Below are 23,014 nucleotides of genomic sequence, written 5' to 3'. Positions count from 1 at the left end.
GTTATTTTGAAACCAATATTTGACTCGCAAAAGACCAGTAAACAGCTGACCATGACATCAATCAGATGTTGTGTGTGAACCTAACATTTGCTCGCGTGTCAAACAGCAATGTCCCACTGGTAAGGAATGGACTGAAAACACACACACACACACACACACACAATACAATTAATACAATTGTCACTCCTCGCCCCGCGTTCTAGGCAGCCCAGACAATTCCCAGCTGTGCCCCTAAATCTGGGGTAAAACTCTGCCCCCAACAGCGCCGCACCCGGAAATCACACCACATTTGGCCCAAATCCGGCCCATATCTGCTCAAGCTGTCCGTTATCTGGCAACCATATGTTCTGTATTCTAATGTGTTAAATATCACCTGCTATACTTTCTCCAGAACGACCTGCTGTTCCTGTTATGACTAATATGGGCAGGACACACACACACATACACAGCACACACACACACACACACACTAAGATATATATATAGGCAAAGTGGAAGTCTGGCGACGCTGTGGAAGAGCAGCCACATAGCTGCTAATAAATGACAAGTGTTGGGAAGGGAGATTGACAGGAGGCAGAAATAGAGTTGACAATTGGAACAAAACAAAACATGAAAAAAAAAATCTAATGGATCAAAACGACACTGAAAACAAAGTTTGGTACTAAACAAGAACACGCTTTAGAGTTTGTTTTAAAGTGAGAATTGCTTTCCTTGGAGATTCCAATTAATTCCTTAGCATGCAAATAAGAGAGAGGAGATAAAATCATGACAAACAGATGGCAAGTGTGCTTAATTATTTTTTTTCCCTATTCCTGCCGGGCCGTGTTTTTAAGTTGTGGCATCATTTTCCCTAGGCCTTTCACACACAATTCGAAAAAAACATACACATGGAAGTAGGCTGATGTGTTTGAAACGCCGGCTGCACTGGAGGGTTCTTGCGTGTGTGTGCGTGTGTGTGTGAGTATGAGTATGAGTATGAGTATGAGTATGAGTATGAGTATGAGTGTGTGTGTGTGTGTGTGTGTGTGTGTGTGTGTGTGTGTGTGTGTGTGTGTACTGTGTGTGTGTGTGTGTGTGTGTGTGTGTGTGTGTGTGTACTGTGTGTGTGTGTGTGTGTGTCTTTCATGTGATTTTTGAACTCTTGACAGGAGACCAATTATCCCTGAGAGGAAACTATTCATCAGCATCAATGTAGCATTTAACACCAATTCCAATTTACATTAATGACTGAAAACAATAAAATAATCATGAAAAAACAGATAAGGATAAGATAAGGTCTCTGACAAGTCCCAGCCAAAAAGGTCCAAAACCAAATCTCTCGGCAGATAAAAAAAGCCCGATAAGGATCAAGAGGTCAGATGTTATTGTGACAGAGGCGGTTCTAAAGGTCAGACGTTATTGTGACAGAGGCGGTTCTAAAGAATGATGGGGCTATGAGGCTGACCTTTTCTGCCTTTCTCGTCTGGTCCAGGTCTAGAGCGATAAGAGAATGGTTGATTCTCAGGGCCAGAGAGATGGCCATCAGGCCCCCGCAGAGGATATGGTTCCTACGAACGTCCAGATGTCGTATCTGTGGACTCTCCGCAATGAACTCGGCCAAGGCCACAGCACCTACAGCCATTTAGACAAATAATAAAAAAATAAATAAACAAATACATACATACATACATACATACATAAAACCGGAATAAATAGTGGAAATGCTGAAAGACAGACAGACTCAGCTCAAAGTTCAACGGCATCATATCAGTGTGTATACTAAAAACACAATGTTGTGTATAGTGACAATATGTCAATATGATATTAAGGGCCCCACGAGACACTTTGCTATTTGAGTGACTTTGCTCTTTGCCCATCATTCCCCATATGTACCTCCTGGTTTCAATTCAATAGCAGATTTATTGTTAGTGATGCAATGGAAATGGACTGAACACACGACACTGTCATGACAGATGAAACCTAACCCTAACCCTAACCTCTAACCCCTAACCCTAACCCTAACCTCTAACCTCTAACCCTAACCTCTAACCCTAACCCTAATCCTAACTCTAAACCTGTTCTTGCACTGAAATAGTTTTTTTTTATTCTACCTTGTCTACATTACACTTACTCTCCTATTTGTCTATATTATTTATGCTGGTCTCTAGACCTTACTCTTGCACTGTTGCACTGTTGCACTAATGTTGGACTACTTTTTGCACCTTTACCATGACACTCACTCTCTTGAGCACCTTGCCATGCACACATAACTAAAGGACTATGGTTGGACTACTGTTTGCACCTTCACCATGACACTCACTCCTTTTAGCACCTCACCAGTCCTGGCCCTGTCACTACAAGCGTCTTATGCTTGATCACCCTCAAGCACATTTGACTTTTCTTAATTTAATTTATATAGTGTATTTAGTATTTAGTTTTGTTAGTTTTCTTATCTTTCTTTTCTTCTACTGTCTTTATTGTACAGTGGAGTTTAGTTATATGTTTATACGTATACTTATGTTTACCATTTCTGCTGTAAGTGCATGTTGTGTGTGATGTCTGTATGCTACTGAGACCCTTGAATTTCCCCTTGGGGATCAATACAGTATCTATCTATCTATCTATCTATCTATCTATCTATAACCCTAATCCTAACCCTAACTTGTTATGACAAAAACCGAATGTCACTTAATAACAGAAGCGTTATGTCATAAACATTTATGACTTTTTATGACACGTTCAAGACAGTGTCATGTCACTCTTATGTCAACACTGTCAAGTAAAGTGTAACCATAGTTTCATACCATGACACTAGAAAGGGGCTAGTCTAAGTAACAAACCTTCACAGGTGATCTGCGTGTCTGCTAGACCGAGGACTAGGATGGACCTGTTCCTCATCAGGGCTTCCTTCAGGATGTGGACACCCTCATTCTGCAGCTGATTTTGGTCCAGTTTTAAACTTTCAAGTGTCTTTAAATCAGGCTGAAATACCAAACAAAAAGAAGTGTAATAAAGGAAATAGTATTGTTTGCAGTTTTGAACTAGACAGACACACACACACACACACACACACACACACACACACACACACACACACACACACACACACACACACACACACACACACTGCAGAGAGCACTATATCTTGAGTTGCTAGTGATGGCTGTATGAGAGAGCGTAATGTGAACACATCATAGAGTGATGAACTGGCGATGCCTGAGCCACCTACTCACGGCCCACGTCCCGCCCGACACACCACACGCCACCGGCAGGATCCTCAGGAGCCCGTTCACGGCGTCACGTCACGTCTGCGGCCTGATTAGCAGGGCCATAAAGCAGGTGATGGCAGCGGGACACCAGGGAGCGCCGACGTTGCGTAAACGACGAGGCGACGCTCCCGTTCGTCAACCTCAGTGCCATCACTCTCTCTCTCGCCGAACCAAAAACACTGGGGGGGGGCAAGTCAGTGACAGCACAACATGAGCACTAACACGTGTGACGTGTGCGTTGCCAGGTTTGTTTATTCATTCGATTTGGGCATAATTGCTGTGCATATCTAACGCTACTCTGATAACCAACGAGTAACGACTTTTTTTCCCCCCCTTTCTTTTTGACTAAGCGAAGGAAAATGGATTTCACCCTCGCTGGGGCACTGTATCTGATGGTCTCCTTCCACCTTCACATCACTGTCACACGTATTGGCATGGAGGCCTCTCTCGTCTAACTGATTGCTATTATGTTAAATAATATAATTCACTGGTGTTCATTTGATCAGAGTACTTCTACGCCTGACCAGATAATGGATTCTCACTTTGTCGACTCTTTTGAGGCACCCCGGAAGGCGAGAAGTAAAAGAGAAAAGGTTAATAACAGGCCTTCTTATGTCATATTTGACACGACCAGCCGTTGGACTAATTATATTCATTATGGTCGCAAGGGTGTCTACTTCTCCTTCTTAATGACAGACCGCATGAAAAGCCTCTAAACACATATCTATTATTTAATCAAACTGTTCCTTTCTCTAACAGGGAGGGCTAAATGGAACGTACATGTTGTATTTTTGGCCTGGATTTGAGACGCGGTGAATAAGCTGAGGGGTCTTTGGATGAAAAGAGAATAGGCCGTTAATTTGTCAGCTTTTGATTTTTACCAATGGCCCCGACAAGACAGAAAGGTACAGTTTACGCTGACAATCAGAGCAGACTAAAACGGAACGGGTGTTATTAAGGATCAAAGCAGAGCTGAGATGTTCACATGAGAAAGGGACATTCATAAGCACTTGATCCACAGCCTCTGGAGTGAGTTAATGTGCAGTACTTATTAAGGACGGAGCCTGATTTAATGACAACAAAAACATGACAAAGTACACAGCCTCCAGATCTTATCATTTCATCTGTTCAACCTACCCCCCCGCCCACACACACACACACACACACACACACATCCACATCAGTCAAGGGCAGCCTCCTTCAGAACACAGAAAACACCATACTGACACACAGCTCACACAGTCATTTTGGCAGCATTTGTTTGTTTTTTTATATGATCATGACCAACGATCCCGTGTGTGTGTGTGTGTGTTTGTGTTTGAGTGTTTGTGTGTCTGTGTCTGTGTGTGTGTGTGTGTGTGTGTGTGTGTGTGTGTGTGTGTGTGTGTGTCTGTCTGTCTGTCTGTCTGTCTGTCTGTGTGTGTCGTTGTGTGTGTTTGTGTGTGTGTGTGTGTGTGTTTGTGTGTGTTTGTGTGTGTGTATGTGTGTGTGTGTGTGTCTGTGTGTGTATGTGTGTGTGTGTGTTGTTTTCCATAATGCTTACCAAAACATTTGCTAAAGGCACCATGCCAGCATGTGTGATCTGGTTGTTGAGAAGCACCAGAGACCTCAGACCTGATTGCTGAGACGTCAGCCCTGCACATATCTCCTCTAGACCTGTCCATGAGGCAAACACACTCATCACTGGCATCTACACACACACACACACACACACTCACAGAATCTCCCCACGACCAACTATACTATACCTTAACTGGAATGATAACAGCAACGTCCTCACCACATTGGAACCGTAATAAATTACTTCCCTTTTTTAATTTTAAAGGCATCACGTCAAAACAAGAATGAGGCTTTACTTATTGTTGAATGCTTACAGTATATATCATTGCAGTTATAGAATACAGTAGCTATAGTTGGCAAGCCAGCTAATTCTCCCCCAATACATTAATCCATACCACAAATAAACACTACTGCAGGCATTTAATCAGCCTGTAATCAATCTATAATACACTTTACTATAAATGATTATACTAATACTATAACAGTGTCCTTGGCCTTTTATTCAAAATGAAACTTCTGTATCATTCACTCTACAAACAAAAAGGTCAAAGGTCAACATATGGTATGGTAATGGACTCCGCTGCTATATCTGCCATCCAGCAGGCCCCTCACCACCCTTACCCTCATCAGCTAGGAGGTTGTTGCTGAGGTCCAGCAGGAGGAGGCAGCGGTTGCTGTTCAGCAGGTCTCCCAGTTGCATGGCGTCCTGGTAGCTGTTCAGACCATTACTGGCCAGGCTGAGCTCCTGTAGCACAGCGTTCTGCTTCAGAGTCCCCACTGGACACGACACAGACACAGACAGAGAGAGAGACAGAGACAGAGACAGAGACAGAGACACAGACACAGACACAGACAGAGAGAGAGAGAGAGAGAGACACAGACACAGACACAGACATAGACGTGTCACCCACCTGATGTGTCAACATGCATTCTTGGCTGTTCAGAATTCATGAATTCTATATTCTATATGTTATGAGTAAGGGATAATGCCCGACGAGGTGTCCATTATCAGAAATAAATGGACGACGCGGAAGCGTCCGCGAAGTCCATTTATTTCTGATAATGGACGCATCGAAGGGCACAATAAATATGAAATCAATTATTAATACTAAATGAGTTTTAGAGCTAAAAACATTAGTTTTTTCCATTGTTGTGAAGCCTGCCTCCAGGCTCAACTGTCGTCCTAATATCGTTGTTATAGTTACCATTCATAAGCATTGATATGGAACAGCGATTAAACTTTTTTTTACCAGATCTACTTCATAGGTGTAGTATATCACTTTTTAAACGACACCCTTTTCAACCTAGACCATGGAATAATAAATTATATTATTAGACTGTGGAAACTATAATGACTGTAGCATTATGCTAGCATTAATAAGCATTAATAAGGGAAGTACAGGCCTAAGTGGTGACAAATTTTGCTATTACTATATTATTATTATTATTATTATTATTATTATTATTACTGTAGTAGTAGTAGTAATAGTAATAGTAGTAGTAGTAGTAGTAGTAGTAGTAGTAGTAGTAGTAGTGGTAATAGTAATAACTACACAATATACAAAAAGAGCAATACAATAAACGATGTACAACACTGCTTCAACAGAACACTGACACTTGGACACTGAGTACCAACTCCAAGAAGACGACCTGTCTTTTGTGAGGTGAACACAAAGCAAGGGCACAAATCCATGGTGCCGAGCCTATACTTCGACAGGAAAAATACAGTAATTGTGTTGGAAACAAATGATCACCCACCAAAATAACGCTGGGGCTACCGCAATGTAAAAGGAGCACGGGGTGCATTAGAACAACATTTATCGCCCTCATAAATAAATAAAATAACATCGGAATAATTAGACTTTGTATTACCATTATTTCTATTGTTGCTAATGACAACATTGTTAAAATGTTGTTCTCTGTCCTTTATAAACAACAACAACAACAACAACAAAAAACATAATCTTGTTCTTTGGCAGTTCGTTGGCGGCAACACACTACTGTCTCCTGAAATCAATGCAGCAGATTTGATCAGGCCCCTTTGGGTTGCATGTGGAATGCCAACATTGTCATCATGCACAGTAGGAACTAAATGGGGGGGGTCGTTGGATTGATTTTGGGGACTCCTCGGCGCGGCACAGCGAGTCCCGCAATCAGGGCCCCGCCGATCAATAGCAATGATCAGCAGCTGGGCGCCCCGCGGAGAGGCACTAGGGGCGGCAGAGCAGCCCCGAAATATCAAACAGACCCCCAGGGCTTAAAGGGACAGGGCCCTCTCTCCACACCACAGAGAACGAGAGAGAGAGGAAGGGAGAGATGAGCGGAGAGATGGATGGAGAGGGAGAAACAGACAGAGACACAGTGACAGAGAGAGAGAGGAAGGGAGAGAGACGAGCAGAAAGATGAAGAGGGAGAAACAGACAGAGACACAGTCACAGAGAGAGAGAGGAGGGGAGAGAGCAGAAAGATGGAGAGGGAGAAACAGAAAGTCAGAGAGACAGTCACAGAGACGGACAGCAGAACAGTAGAGAGAAAATGAGAGATGAGTGGGAGAAAGAAGAACACAGAGAAAGAAATGTACAGAAGGAGAGAAGAGAAAGAGAGCAAGAGACGCCCTGGATTTGCTTTCCCCCCTCGCTGTACTGACAGGACCTCCCCACCTCGCGCAAGCAGCGACAGTTCAGCGGTGTCATTCTTTTACACTTTACAGCGACAGTTCAGCGTTGTAATTATGACCGCTGCGCAGCGAAGCGGCGGTCATATAGGTTTAGTCAGATTTTTTTTTTTTTTTTCTTTTTCTTTTTTTTTTTTTTTTTTTTTCTTTTTCGCATGCCCAAATTTCCGTCAATGATTCCCGGGACACTGAAAGACCGGGGTACACGAAACTTGGTGGACATGTAACCCCACATGGATAGCATGGAACCATCGTTTTTCGTTTTGATCTGTAGCCCCCCCGCTGAATTGGACCCCCCGAAAGGAGGGTAGGGCAGACACAGTTTTCTGTGAATATCTCGAAAACCGTAGGGTTTAGGAGGACCATTTTTTTTTTGTATGTTGATCTCAAGGGGCCATGTCAACCCATTCCATAACCACTCATTTCATGTATAGCGCCACCTAGTTAAACACAAAAAAGTAAAAATGAGGTGGTGTAATTGAAGGTATCTGTGACCTAACATAGTCAAAACTGCACGAAATTGGAAGTGTAGGATCATTATGACACCCTCTGTATGCACGCCAAGTTTTGTGGAATTCCGTTCATGGGGGGCCACACAATACATTAATTTATGTTACTATACACCAACTGGCCTGTAGGTGGCCGGAGACAGTTTTCTGTGAATATCTCGAGAACCGTAGGGCCTAGGAGGTCCACCTTTTTTTTGTATGTTGGTCTTAAAGGGGCATGTCAACCCATCCCATTACCACTTATTTCATGTATAGCGCCACCTAGTTAAAAATTAAAAAGCAAAACATTTGGTGTTTTCATCTCAATATCTCTGGCTGACAAGGTCAAAACTGCACGAAATTAAAAGTGTAGGATCATTATGACACCCTCTGAATGCATGCCAAGTTTTGTGTACTTTCGTTCATGGGGGGCCTTACAATAAAATAATTTATGTGTACATTTAGTGACGTACACCAACAAGGATTCCCGTGACACTGAAAGACCGGGGTACACAAAACTTGGTGGGCATGTAACCCCACATGGATAGCATGGAACCATCGTTTTTCGTTTTGATCTGCAGCCCCCCCTCTGGACTGGACCCCCCGAAAGGAGGGTAGGGCAGACACAGTTCCCTGTGAATCTTTTATGGTATGTTGGTCTCAAGGGCCCACATCATCCCCCCCCCGCCCCAGTCAAAAATGAAAATGCAATATTATTCTGCTTTAATCGCCCCTATCTTCAGTTAAGATGTTCAGAACTGCACCAAATTTTATGTGTATGATTGACCTGGAATTCTCTGGGGGTCTGGGGGTATGCCAAGTTTCGTAGAATTTCATCCATGGGGGGGGCTAAAAAAATTAGGTTATGTGTACATTTAGTGACTGTACACTCATTGGCCTGTAAATGGCGGTGCACACATATAAACATGCACACACACAGGCACCCACATACTATCGGTATTAGAACGGCCGATACATAATTACAAATTCAATAGGATCAAAAGAAAGCCAAAATATTCATCATCATCATGGCTGCATTTTCAGTATTGGCGATAAGTAGTCGTTTGTCCACTAGATGGCGCATCGTTGCAGTGAGACGTAATTTTTTTGGAAGTTAAAAGTGGGTTGGAAAAATAATGGACACTTCCTACAAGGACTGTAATTTACCGCAGCGAACATCTAATAAGGACAGGACGATGTTCACATGAAGTGTAAGTGAGGATGAAGTGAGGATGTTTATCGGACATGCTTGGTTTTTACTGCAGGTACGTTAATCTTGTAATATCAATAAGGACCTAATGTTACCATTAGCGTTGGTTGAGTGATGGAGGCCCATTTGATTGATTGCATTTGTAGAAAACTATAAATGCGGTTATACCAAGCAAATTGATAGCAGCACTGTTTGTATCTTTCGACTGTCATTTATTGCACGTGGTACAAAATCATTCTGTGCAATGGAAGATTTACCAACATTACACCAGTCTGATACAGTTTTGCCTATACATGCGTGAGACTGAGACGCCTGTTTATTTTGTTTTAAGTGCGTGCAGGGTGTGAGAGGGGAATCGATGTGCTTTGATTCCAGCTTGGTAGTTGTAGTCTGTGAAATTAAAAAGCACGTGTGTGTGAAGTATCCAAACAATGACACCTTCCTTTCATTATGGCTGCTTTAGCAACACACCTTAAGCTACTGTGTAGTGGGTCCCATTTAGAAGTGGCTACTTCATTCGCGCTTTCCTTGACTCATGGAACTGCGTGAATGTTATTACAACTTTTTGCCACGATATGGCAGTTTAAGTCCGCTTGATACTGTAAGTCGTAAGCCATTGGTTTCCAAAGGAGATTTTATTTGTGTCGCCAGCATAGCCTATTGACAATTTATGTTGTAAATAGGCCTACCTTATAATCCTACCTGTAGCTTAGGGAAGCTGACAGCTTTCTATTAGGATCTAGTTTGTTAGTTACAGTTTTGTCATAACTCCCTAATGCATTTTTGCATTTAGAATAGCCAGAGCGTGTATATCTCAATCTGAAAATTAAACAATATCGGGTGCCTATGGACTAGGCTGGGTGAACCCAGCCTGATCTGCCCGCTATTTATTTTTTGATTTCTTAAAAGATTGAGCTGGGTCTGATGAAAGCCAGACTAGCCATGGACCTCAGTTAAACAATGCAAGGGAACATGAATCAGCCTATATTTGCACGAACAATAACGGACAAAAGCTCTTCAACTTTGGCCCGTTAAAATGTGTATGAACAGTCTAGCGACGCATTTCATCAAGGCCCATTTGGACATGTCAGTTATTTGCACCACTGGTTAGATGTAAAACAGCATTTCGTTTCAGACTACTGTTACTTAATTTGTGCATTAACAATAACGTTTCAGACTACTGTTACTTAATTTGTGCATTGACAATAAAGTATTACATGAACTAAAGATGACTAAAATCTTATGTAGAAGAAGAAATATTCACAAAAAATCCATCCATCCAAAAATGACCTTTGTTTTTGATAGCTGTTGAAAACGGCATGGAACTGACAGAGATGTTTTTGTTTATAAATACATAAAAAAAAATAAATAAAAAAAAATAACATTATGCTGATACCTTTTGCTTTTCCCAAATACAATGTAGCCTACAGGTGTAAGTGACCTTTCATCAATCCAGTTGCAATGGATGAACTGTGATGACCTGCCCTACTTGTGATTGTTTAGAGATTTTAAAGGTTTTATAACAATGCTACATCTTCTTTGGCTATTCTACAATCTATTCACCTTTTCAGCACAAGTAGGCTACTTTCTGTGCAGCCGCACACACACACTCAGGCATGCCAAACAAGAATACACAAAAGTTTCAAGAGTGGAGGATTGAGTAAAAGATGGAGACAAATTGAAGTGTGATTTATTTTCGCGGAATGGATGTACAGGACTGAGCGGCGGTCATATTTTGTACCGCTATGCGGTACATCTAGTTCTTTTACACTTTACAGCGACAGTTCAGCGGTGTAATTCTTTTACACTTTACAGCGACAGTTCAGCGTTGTAATTCTTTTACACTTTGCGTTTTTCCAAATCAGCCTGCCGTAAAGACACTTTGTTTGTCAGAGACACAGACCGTGTGGAACACATCCCATGACCTTGTTCTGTGCTTCCATTTTCTACCAGGTGAGCATATTAAACGCACATTGGAAATTACACATTATTAGCTGCCTGTGGTCTAATGAGAATCTAAAATACATAACTGATACATGTAAACAACAAGAAATCTAGAGATGCATAGAAAAATAACTAAATCTGCATCTTAACCTCAATCATTCTACATCTTGGATGTTTTCAAGTATGTATATGTAAGAAGTGTTAAATATGCATAACAAAAGCACTTAGCCAAATATCTTAAACTTTAACTTATTCAATATGAATGTCACTCAGTCTGGGCTCTGATGTGCTTTTCTAGCACACCACTTGAGGCCATACTGCCAGTGCACTGGGGAGAGAGAGAGAGGGAGAGAGAGAGAGAGGGGAGCTATGTGTCAGGTTGTGTTGGCTCTGTGTGTGTGTGTGTGTGTGCGTGCGTGCGTGCGTGCGTGCGTGCATGTCTCCACAGTGCACTGGTGTGTGTGCGTGCGTGCGTGTGTGCGTGTGTGCGTGCGTGTGTGCGTGCGTGCGTGTGTGTGCGTGTGCGTGCGTGCGTGCGTGCGTGTGCGTGCGTGCGTGTGTGTGCGTGTGTGTGTGTGTGTGTGTGGACTCAGCAGCGTGTGAAGTGACAGGCAGAAGATTAGGACATCTAATCCCGGGTGGCTCTGGCTGTTAGGGTCGCAGGGCCAAAATCTGCCATGCCTCGCCCTGTCCGCCGTCATCTGTTCCTGCTGGCCAGGGCTGTGAACGGACACTGCTTATCTGGGCAGGCACAGCCATACACACACACACACACTCACCCACACACACACCTGACAGCGTCTCTATGGCGGCACACACTCCACTATGACACGCATGCCACAGAGAAGCTCTGCTGTGCCTGCTGAAGGTGACTCTGTGTCTTAACGTCTTAATTCTGAGCTGCTGCAGTGGTAGGTGTGTACAGTATAATTCCCGCGCATGTACCTACACGATAACAGCCCATCTGAGGGACACCACAGGAGGCAGGCCTTAAACACGAGGAGACAGAAAGATGACGACGGATGATACACCTCTCAATTCAATTTGCATTAATTATCTTAAAAGTGCCGCACTGTTCGACGTCACATCTCATTTGACCTAATCACAACTTAATCCATGTAATTGTCTGTACAGTGTTACACTGTTAGATAGGAGAGAAGAGCTCTTAGTTTCCATACTGTACCACCAAAGCCTCCTCTAGTGCTCTGATTTCATATCATATCTTATCATATATTTTAAGCCTGAAAAATAAATCTCAAAGTGCACATGAGGTTGGAAGTTCACCTTTCTTCTGTATCTACGCACACAGCAATGTGGTTGTATTATAAGGAAAGAGAAATAAATAAACAAAATAAAATAAATACATATGCTACTTTATAAGATTAGAGTATTTGGGCCCTGCACAAAAGAGAGATAATTGAGCAAAATATCAGCTCTAATACACCGTTTTAAGTTTATTTGGTTAAAAACGAAAACTATGTGCTTGTATTAAATAATACAGTACAAATATGTTTTCAATTTCATTTCACAACACTGATATACGTTTGTTAGTGTTAGTGTTATGCAGTAAACATAGCCAATCTTGTGTACATGAGAATGAGAATCTGCCATTAAAGAGAATACGTAGCCTATTAAATAATAGCGCATGTCATGTATATGTTTTATTTTGTATGTTTCATATTTGTTGGTGTGTCTGTATGCAGCACCCTTCAATGCATTCAAGCACTGAGTGTCCGACAGCATCTAAACAGCTGAACTCTGCCCCTAAATTAATTTTTTGTTTAATTTCACTACACGTTTGTTAGTGTTAGAATATTTTTAACCTCACTATGTGTGATACATGGTCGTGCTGTTCAGGATTACATGGTCGTGCTGTTCAGAGTTACATGGCCGTGCTGTTCAGAGATACATGGTCGTGCTGTTCAGAGTTACATGGCCGTGTTGTTCAGAGTTACATGGTCGTACTGTTCAGAGTTACATGGTCGTGTTGTTCAGAGTTACATGGCCGTGTTGTTCAGAGTTACATGGTCGTGTTGTTCAGAGTTACATGGCCGTGTTGTTCAGAGTTACATGGTCGTGTTGTTCAGAGTTAGTGTTAGTCATGGCCACACATTGCCCCTCCTCCTTTATTTGTCTTATTTTAATTTCTACACTTTAGTTCAGAAGTGTGATACACAGCTGTGCTGTTCAGTGTTGGCGTTACCTGTGGCCACACACGGTCAGGAGATTTAAGAGTTCCTCTTATGCTTTTCCATTTCAATTTCTACAAGTGTTACAGTACACATGGTTACTGTTGAGTACTGTTGAAGCCTTCATGAATGTGCAGCCTAACGTGAGTGAAGGGTTCCTCCTCCTCCTGTATATATATACAGTACATTTTTTATTTTAGCTTCTACACTTTAATATATCTATGTTTGTTAGTGTTAGTGTTCCACATGGTTACTGTTGAGTGCATGGTTAAAGCCTCCATGAGCTTGCAGCCTACCAATAGTAAAGGCTTCCTCCTCCTCCTCCTCCTACAAGTATATTTTTATTTTAATTTTTACACTATGTTTGTTAGCGTTAGTCCCAGTGTTAGTGATGTACGTGGTGACCGTTGAGTGAGCGGTTGAAGCCTCCGTGAGAGTGCAGCGTACCGAGAGTGAAGAGCGGTCTGCCACTGAGGTTGGCCCCGTCCAGGTGCAGCACCGTCAGCCTGCTGGCGAGGAGCGCCTTTGACAAGGCCTGCGCAGGGTACTCCACCATGGGCATGCTGCACGCATCCAGCCTCCACAGGCAGCTACTCTGTCCACACCAAACAGACAGCCGTCACTCACAGGAACGCAGGGATGGAGAGGGGGGGGGAGTGGAGGAGAGGGAGGGATGGAGAGAGGGATGAGTGGAGGAGAGGGAGGGATGGAGGGGGGGGGAGTGGAGGAGAGGGAGGGATGGAGAGAGGGATGAGTGGAGGAGAGGGAGGGATGGAGAGAGGGAGAGGAGGGATGGAGAGAGGGAGAGTGGAGGAGGGAGGGATGGAGAGAGGGAGAGTGGAGGAGAGGGAGGGATGGAGAGAGGGAGAGTGGAGGTGGTGATAGTTGTGTGTGTCTGTGGGGGGGGGTGAGGAGAGAGGGATGGAGAGAGGGAGAGTGAAGGAGAGGGAGGGATGGAAAGGTAAGGGATGGATGAGGGGAGGGAGGAGGACAAGGGGGGGTAGAGAAAGACAGGAAGAGAGGGAAGAGATACTATAGATACAGATAGAGAGAGAGAGAGAGAGAGAGAGAGAGAGAGAGAGAGAGAGAGAGAGAGGCATGGAAACAGGCTCAGGGGCCTGACTCTGCCCTTCCTACGGACTGGCCGCACCGTTTCTCTCACTCAGTTTCACCTGCAGTCCTTTCATCAAACCACTCACCTGTCTGAACGGGCAGCAAAACATCAAACATGGAAAACAAGTTTCTGACTATTGCGGCTGCCAAATCTGGAGGCCATTGTTAGATTTCATCCCTAGGTCCATCGCATCAAAAGATGTCCAGATTTTTTTTCTACCTCTGTCTGTCTCATCTTGGCCTTTTTTAACCGTATTTCCTCGAGACCTGATTTGATTGATCTTGAGAGACACAGCCAGAGAGAGTGCCAGTGGTGGCATCATTGAAGTCCATCAGATCCTCACACACGCACACGCGCGCACACGCACACGCACACACACACACACACACACACAATAGACACACACACACACACACACTCGAGCACACACACACACACACACACACACACTCACACGCACACACACAGACACACACGCACACGCGCGCACACACACACACACACACACACACACACACACACACACACACACACGCTCACACACACACACGCACACACACACGCACACACACACACACGCACACACACACACACAGACACACACGCGCACACTCACACACACACACACACACACACACGCACACACACACCGCCACCCCACCCCTTTGCCATGGACATGCGCTAAATAAGTTCATGTTGGAGTGCATCCACTAGCAAATAGCAGAGCGGATTAAAGCGGAGTAATCAAGGATCTTTAGTCATACCATCCAAACTCTAGCCATCATCTGCACTGAGCTCATGGTGTGGAAACAACACTCGCCCACACAAAAGGTATGCATCAAATACACTGACATTACTGATAAAATGGCATGTTCATTCATGTATTGGTATCAGTGCAAAATGCTAAAGGACATGTAGACCTTTGTGATATAAATACTGAGACTATTATGTAATTTTAGTCATGATATACATATGCTATACATTTGGACTGAATACTGAAAGACTGCTACTCTATTGGTGAGATACTGCTACCCCACATACTGCTGTAGAAAACTCTGTAATTCATCCACACATACTTTCTTGGGGATTCCACACTCCGTACTGTACCTGTCGGGTAAGGTGTGCGAGGGCTTTCCAGCCAGCAAAGCCCATGTGGACGTTGGATGAAATATTGAGCTGACATGCCGATTCGTAGTACAAAATCATTTCCAGTAAGGACGATGCACCCTATGAAATAATGAAATGGCTGTTAGCACACAGGCATAAATAATAATACTTCTCTGTCTCTTATAACTAACCACAAAAGAAACATTCACTTACTGTACAAACTTACATTTTCCTCAAGCTCTGTCTCTTGAAGATTGATAGAATCAAACTGTATGAATTTCAAAATATCTTCAAGAGATTCACATGAGCAGTAATCCAGCTGTTCACCTGGAATACATCAAAAACATTTTAAAGATCCATTACAGAAAAAAGGTTTATTTTCACATCTGTGAAGACAATCAAATCAAGAGGAAGTGTCACTTGCCACTATAAAACTGGAAATTTAGCAGCAAAACACAACCACATCCACAAATCCAACACATAGTACAGTACAGTACAGTACAGTATACTGATACAGTGTATACCATCTCCATCTTCAAAAAACTCCTGAAGACCCAGCTCTTCAGAGAACATCTCCTCTCGTAGCACTACTTACAACTAGTCTTGCTGATTCTAGCACTTAGCACCTGTCTAGAACTGACACTCGACTGTTTAAAAACAGCACTCACTGATGCACTTATTCTTATTGTACTCTACCTTTTTTAAATTGTCCTAGAATCGTTGAGAGAATTGCTTTAAAAAGCTTTAACTGTTTACCATGTTGTTAGTCGCTTTGGCTAAAAATAAGTCAGCCAAATGTAATGTAATGTAATGTAATGTAATGTAACGTCTAATGTAATGTAACATACTGTACTGTACACCCCTGAGTCTAGATCGGAGCTCTAAGGAGGGGTGTGCATGCGTATAAACAAAATCACGTCTAGTGCCTTCCCTGCCTTGTCACTGGCACCCAAATCAAAGGGCTTGTGATTATTCAAAAGCAGATGACTTTTAAACAAAGCCTGGAGAATGACTTTGATGACCACAGCGGTCCCTGTTTATTAGGCCCCCGTCTTCGCACAGCCTTATCTGTCTGACCAGAGAGGGGGAACTCGTATGGCTGCAAGCTGTGTGTTGGGAACTGGATCATTTATTCATCATTAGCATAATCATTTGTAAAATTATTACGTTTTTCATTTTTTTTTTCCTTCTTCTTCTTTTAAACAATAATCACTTAACCCTAGCAGATGAAGTAGATCTGAAATCCTATTTCCTCATCCACTCTGCCCAGCACAGATAAAGACGCAGGGTGGCATGGAGATGGCATCAGTTCATGCCAGGAGTAGCTTACCACTGAGGGGACGTGTGATGACCAGCGTTCCTTGGGTGTTCTGACAAAAACACTGTCCCCTCCATGGAACCATAACAAGAACACTTTAAAGTTTCACTCAAACACAATGTTTGGATTTGGTTCTAATCTGTGGTTTATGGCCTACCCAACTCAAAGTAGAATTGTCTACTCCACGACTATCTTTTTGTTTGTGCATGCAGGAAAATGAGAGGTGGCATATTTATGATGTTTGTGGTCTCATCTCCATGGCCTGATACTGCAATCATTATTCCTAATGTTTACTAAAATGCACCAAATGTTAATGGATCAAGTTGACTTAATCCCCCCTAAACTAATTGGCACATCTCAGAACACGGTCATTATCAAAACAGGCATGTTGCCAACACCATAAGCCTTACCCAAAATTGTAATTGAATTTAGTAAAATAGAAGCACTTTAACATTTTTTTGACCAGGACCAACACAAATCAGAAATCAAAATGTAACATGCAATGAAATTAATCCTCTTTGGTACCAGCATGAATGATGAATGGTATAATTTCACAGACTGATTGCAGCCTGCCCTGCAGAATATTTCTGGTATACCTAATGTGATGATTAGTGAGCCTGTTTATACATATAAGTCCGTAGCAATGATTGATACAGGCAATAAGATAAATTAAGCATTTTGGACCATGACACAATCATGGTCAATGTGAGTGCCTTCTTCCTTAGAGAACAAGCAAATATGAATGTAATATGCTGTAATTGGAGAGTTATAGGTGTATGGCTGAGTATCCTCCCCATCATCAGTCAAATGTGAGCACATGTTAACTCACCTCTTAGATCAAGACATCCAGCTCTCATGCCAACACTGGCAACTAGCTGCAGGCAGAATAAAGAAGGACAAGATCATTTTCGGATCACACATTAATTGTCACATTGTGCAACAGCAAGTCCATGTTTTCTAAGGTCAGAGTGAAGTAATTAGTAACAGTCAGGCTATAGCAGATGCAGAACTGAAGAAGACCGTTCAAATGCTGTAACCATTAGCTTCCACTATAACCAACGGATACGTATGCATTCCACTTCTGTTGCACGTTCAGTGTAGCCTGGCTGCTAGTTCCATACAGTAAGTTGCAGTAAGTCATTACCGGTACGCAGTAAGCATAAGTCCAGTTTACTGTTGAAATCATCAGCCCATATACATACAGTAAATGGTTTATTTCAATGACACATAGCTAGACAGGCTGCCAATGCTTGGTATTTTAGGAATCAGCAGCATTATTTGACAAAAGAGCGGATGAGATTTGTTTTGATTTCTTCCCCCCTCACCTACAAGTCATATCCTTGATAATAATAAGAGTCCTATAGAAAAGAAAAACAAAGGTTTACCCTGTCTCCAGAAAGTCTCCAGAAAGTCTCCAGAAAGTGATCATTTGTATTAGTCCTGCATCAAGTGAAGGCTACAGATGACTCCAATGAGGCGAATGCTTTTGTGTGCAGACTCATTCTCATATATGACACATGTTGTCTTTCATCTTCAAATATATGATTCATTGTTCAAAGGCAAGGCAATACAAAGGGACATGGCCAACAGAATAGGCTTTGCACAAGCTGTTTACACTGTATATTTTGGAAGTAAATACTGGGGTATTATGCAGGGAATCAGTGCTCTGAATAACACAGTACACAGAATGGATAATATTCAGCAAATTGCATTTAATTAATCTATAGTCGTGTCATGCAATTTGCATAATGCAATGAATAACAGACACTACACTTGTAAATATAAAGAAGCTAAATATAGTCAGGTGATATCATTTCATGATATAAATCAACACCATTTAATACTAAGATGGCACCCAGTTTGTCAGCAACCGACTAAAAGGGTCACAATCCTACTCGATCAACAATGTTACATAGTGCAATATCAAGCGTTCAGGCCTTGAGAGTGTGTAAGAGACGTCATTCTCCATATCATAAGTCAGATAGTATCAGAGTGAGTTTAAAGCTGTAAGGTAAAATAACTGCTTTGTGTTGCTTTGATGGTGAATAATTGACTTTGAAACTTTCAGTGAGTGTGAAAATGCTTGAATTAAGTAAGACACTTGTGGGTTACACTGTCTACAACACATAATGTGGACGTCAACTGTTTATCAGGCGTTAGCATACTGCACAGCATCAGAAACCCATCCATCAATATTACCAGGACTGTTCGCTTCATATGCTGTTCACAAACTTCTAGAAGTTCATAAATGAATAAACTTCTGAGCCCACTTTTTTTAAACCGACGCGTTGAGCAGCTTGTTTTTTTTTTTCTTCCTTTTTTCCCAAGAAAAATGAAACGACTAAGTGCCAAACGTATTAACATGTCAGGAGGGAGAGAAGAAAACGAAGTGATAAAAAGAGAGCATTTTCTTTCCCAGGCAAAATGGGACGCAGTTTATAAACTTGACTTCCGCTGAGGCCATCTCTTGTGCATTTGCCATTCTTCAGTCTTACAGTTCTGGAGATGCACTCCACCACTCGATATTCTGGGTGGCTTTGTAGAGAGGACGTTTCTGAGCACCCACCCTCCGCCCCCCGTCATTTAATTAGTTTTAAAAAAGAATTTGGAACACTTTATACAGTAAAAGCTCTCAGGGGTTAAACTCGCCCGCAAATTTTCCTTTCAGCATCTTTTCTGCAATAAAGGATAAATTATTTAAAATAACACGACCTTTTATCTCACAGCCTTTGAAGGCAGCAAATTAAAAATGTAAATTGTGAGCTAATTAATATGCAAATATATTCATTCCCAGTTAACAATTAGCAATTAAACCTGCAGTGTCTAGAAAGAGCATAGACAAAATTAGTAACTTAATTTATCATTAAAAGGATGAAAACGTACACAAAATTTTAATTCACTTTCAAAATATTTTTGCTATCTGGCTTTGTTCACCAGTACTGCTTTCTGCAAGTGCATGGCAGGGCAATTGGCAAAATACGACCTTTAACAGACTGCTGTGAATCTGTAAACTGATAATATCAAATATGATGTACAACATACATCCCAATGTCTGGCTGTGTAGAACGAGAGAGCTGTTGTCATAGGCTGTGTGAGTACAGTATAAATTTGTCCACACCATTCAGCAAATAAGAGGGGGGGGGGGGGGGTAAAGAGCAGGGTATGGGGGGGGGAGAGAGAGAGAGAGAGAGAGAGAGAGAGAGAAGAGAGAGGACCTTTAATCATCGATGACTGTAGTCCAGAGGGTAAAGATGCACATTAAAAATTAAAAGTCCCAAAGTTATTTATACTTGATGGTGTTTAGATATGAGCATGTGGATTACAGAAACCCTCTCCGTATCCGAGGTGGAGGCGTTATTGCAAATCTGAGGGTCGAGGGCTCACTGCAAACGGCTGAAGTGCTGTGCTGCTCTCACAACCAGCAGAGAGGACAGCCAGAAAGGGAGAGGAAGAGGAGGAGGAGGAGGAGGAGGAGGAGGAGGAAAGGATATGAACCAAGCACTTTGGGAAAACGCTTTGGTTTGAACCAAACTCCTCACAAGATCCACAGCTCTCCCTGGGCAAAGCCAAAGCCTTTCATGACTTTTTCTGCTCTTTACTTAAATGGCAACACAGGATGCACTACCATGATACACAGCATCACGGTAGACCCAGAGGTTACCACCAGCTGTGGTATTTGTGCTAAAAATACAGTAAACATAGTAAACAGAAAACATAACATAGTTCTCATGACATTCAAGCTACAGTATGCATGTAGAGTATGTGACTGCAATTTACTCTCAGTTCACATAAAGTAAAACTTATACCAAAACTTTAATAGCATTATATGATTTCTGCAAATGTAGTGTTTGATGGATGCCCTTGAAATAAATGGCTTCCTTGTCCATTGTCTTGTCTTATCTGACACTCCTGATAAAGACGTCCTAAGAGATCTGGGAAAATCATATCAATAAAACAAGTTTATAAGCGCTGTTATTTCGATGACACCGGTTAGAGTGCAGGGGAATTTCTCATCTGTTGCTCTCTCTCCATTATCAACTGAATAGCTTCACAAGAAGACAAATCAGCATTGCTCTTGCACAAGATCACAGAATGAGGGAAAGAAACTCATTTGGGAAGGTTAGACTTTACTGAGGAAATAACTTGAAGCATCAGGTTCATCTGTAAAACTCAAAGCCCGGAGTCTTCGGCTGCTACCCCTCCAATTGTTTACAGCCCAGACAGAGACGCACCAAAAGCGACGCTGTTTTATCCACTTTAAACATTTCAAAGAAAAGTGGAAGCCCACGGGTGCAATAAAAGCTTTAAATAGTTTCTCAACAGCCATCCCCAAGGGACATCCCTGCCTGAAAATACCTAATTTAATAAATATGCTCTTTAAGCATGCAGCAAGCCCCATTTTGCATAGTCTCATTAGGTATGCACTAGCTGCTCTCGACTAAATAGCTCTCCTTTTAGCGTCAACTTAGCCATACATATTTTACTCTTTTAAAGGGACCACCTACACTACTTTCAAAAGCAATTGGGTTCATTAACACTTCCAAGATAATACTGAGTGTGTGCTTAATGTAAGCACTCCAAAGCTTCTAATTTTCTACAAATAATTCTCCTTGATCTAATCGTAAATTTATGCGGAGGAGAAACCGATGCTCTTAATATATCTGGTCCAAGTAAAACAACTATAGCTGCATGGATTGAATTATGCATGCCTCGAGTATGTGTGTGAGTTGGGGGGGTTGGTTGGAGGTGTGTGTGTCTGTGTGTGTGTGTGTGTGTGTGTGTGTGTGTGTGTGTGTGTGTGTGCGTCTCTTTGCGCGTATGGGTATTTGTGTATGGATAGGTCTACTCCTGTGTCTATGTGGATAAGCCTGCATGTGTGACTGTATCTGTGTTGTTATGTGTGTGTATCTATGTGGATATACCTGTGTGTGTGTGTGTGTGTGTGTGTGTGTGTGTGTGTGTGTGTGTGTGTGTGTGTGTGTGTCTGTGTGTGTGTCTGTGTGTGTGTCTGTGTGCGTCTTCATAAACACAACTGTCTAGTATGACTGAGCCCCTGTGCATACAGTATACTGGCCTCTGTGGAAATGCTATACAGTAATGTTTTTTTTTTTTAATAAAGGTTTTTTCCACCCTTTTTAATGAATCTGCAACATCAGCAATTTCACATGCAACTTCCTAAGAAGCTTGGACATTTGTCATGCACTCTCTAACCTTGATCTGCTCCACAGCTTTGAGGCTGGGCTCGACTTGATGCTTCTCACAGCTCTGTTCATAGGCAGAGATAATGTCTGCCACAGTAGGACTGCCACCTGAGATAAAGAAAGGGTTTTAAACCATTATTTAACCAACAATTCAAGTGCTATTTACAGATATATAATGTTAATTGGTCAATAGCACATGTGAGGTTAACATTTAGAATATTTTACCAAAACACACTCTAGGCTACTTGATATATTCAGTCTTGAGACTTGGTGGTTCTTTGACTTTGCATTAGGTGCATACTGTATGTGCATCCAACCTTCATGTGCATGTGCCATATGCATCCAACAAGAAAGAATTCAAATAAACATAGTGCCATGCCATGTGTGTGTTCAGGGGAAATATTACTGATCACTAACACATGCTATTTGAGTGTGTTCAGGGACAATATTACTGATCACATCTAGGCTACACAGGTTTACACAGTAAAACAAAACTCACCACCACTTTGAGTGCCCTTGAACTCTGCAAACCCTGAGACAATTTCCTCATCAGGAGGGAAAGACACATGTTTTCCAGCTCCATCCTTTTCAATAGAATCTGAAAAGTGCTCTCCATGTTCGTCAGCATGCTTTGTCATAATTCACAGTCACTCATGGGATAATAGCAATATTACAGTCTTGAGAGAGAGTTAGCAAAAACTCCCCAGGTTGACGGTACTCCCCATGGCCAGTAGCCTGTGGCTGAAATCTAATATAGCAGGAACTTTGGAGACTTTAGAGTAGTCTTCCCTAGGCTATTTATTGCGGAGGCTAAGCCACTAAAGAGAAACTGGAGTGCATCTGAGAAGAATCTGAACATGCTCAACCTACACCTGGTCACAGTGTGATTAATATAGGGCTAAACTGTAAAACACAATTGGTTAGACTAAATGCTGCTGATTTCTTGTGATACATGAGCTTT

The 23,014-nt window shown here is 42.2% G+C and overlaps 1 protein-coding gene across 5 annotated transcripts in view; it reads right to left on the bottom strand.

The window, feature by feature from the left end:
- The window catches only part of si:dkey-288a3.2 (protein phosphatase 1 regulatory subunit 37), a 52,234-nt gene that overhangs the window by 28,827 nt on the left and 393 nt on the right, over window positions 1–23,014 (bottom strand). For 3 of the 5 annotated variants that reach the window (XM_042072950.1, XM_042072951.1, XM_042072953.1), the window contains exons 2-11: window positions 22,553–22,651; window positions 22,064–22,161; window positions 17,682–17,727; window positions 15,761–15,861; window positions 15,535–15,654; window positions 13,761–13,908; window positions 5,430–5,585; window positions 4,792–4,904; window positions 2,820–2,961; window positions 1,445–1,611 (exon numbers count right to left, since the gene is read on the bottom strand). In XM_042072950.1, coding sequence (XP_041928884.1) covers window positions 1,445–1,611; window positions 2,820–2,961; window positions 4,792–4,904; window positions 5,430–5,585; window positions 13,761–13,908; window positions 15,535–15,654; window positions 15,761–15,861; window positions 17,682–17,727; window positions 22,064–22,161; window positions 22,553–22,651 — 1,190 coding nt within the window. Of the gene's footprint in view, window positions 1–1,444; window positions 1,612–2,819; window positions 2,962–4,791; window positions 4,905–5,429; window positions 5,586–13,760; window positions 13,909–15,534; window positions 15,655–15,760; window positions 15,862–17,681; window positions 17,728–22,063; window positions 22,162–22,552; window positions 22,912–23,014 lie in introns of those variants that run through there. The other 2 variants (XM_042072949.1, XM_042072952.1) reach the window with 1 other exon arrangement.

This window comes from Alosa sapidissima, chromosome 19, assembly GCF_018492685.1.
Source record: "Alosa sapidissima isolate fAloSap1 chromosome 19, fAloSap1.pri, whole genome shotgun sequence".
NCBI lineage: Eukaryota > Metazoa > Chordata > Actinopteri > Clupeiformes > Clupeidae > Alosa > Alosa sapidissima.
The sequence above is the reverse complement of the archived record's forward strand: the minus strand, read 5'-3'. Positions and strand labels throughout refer to the sequence as shown.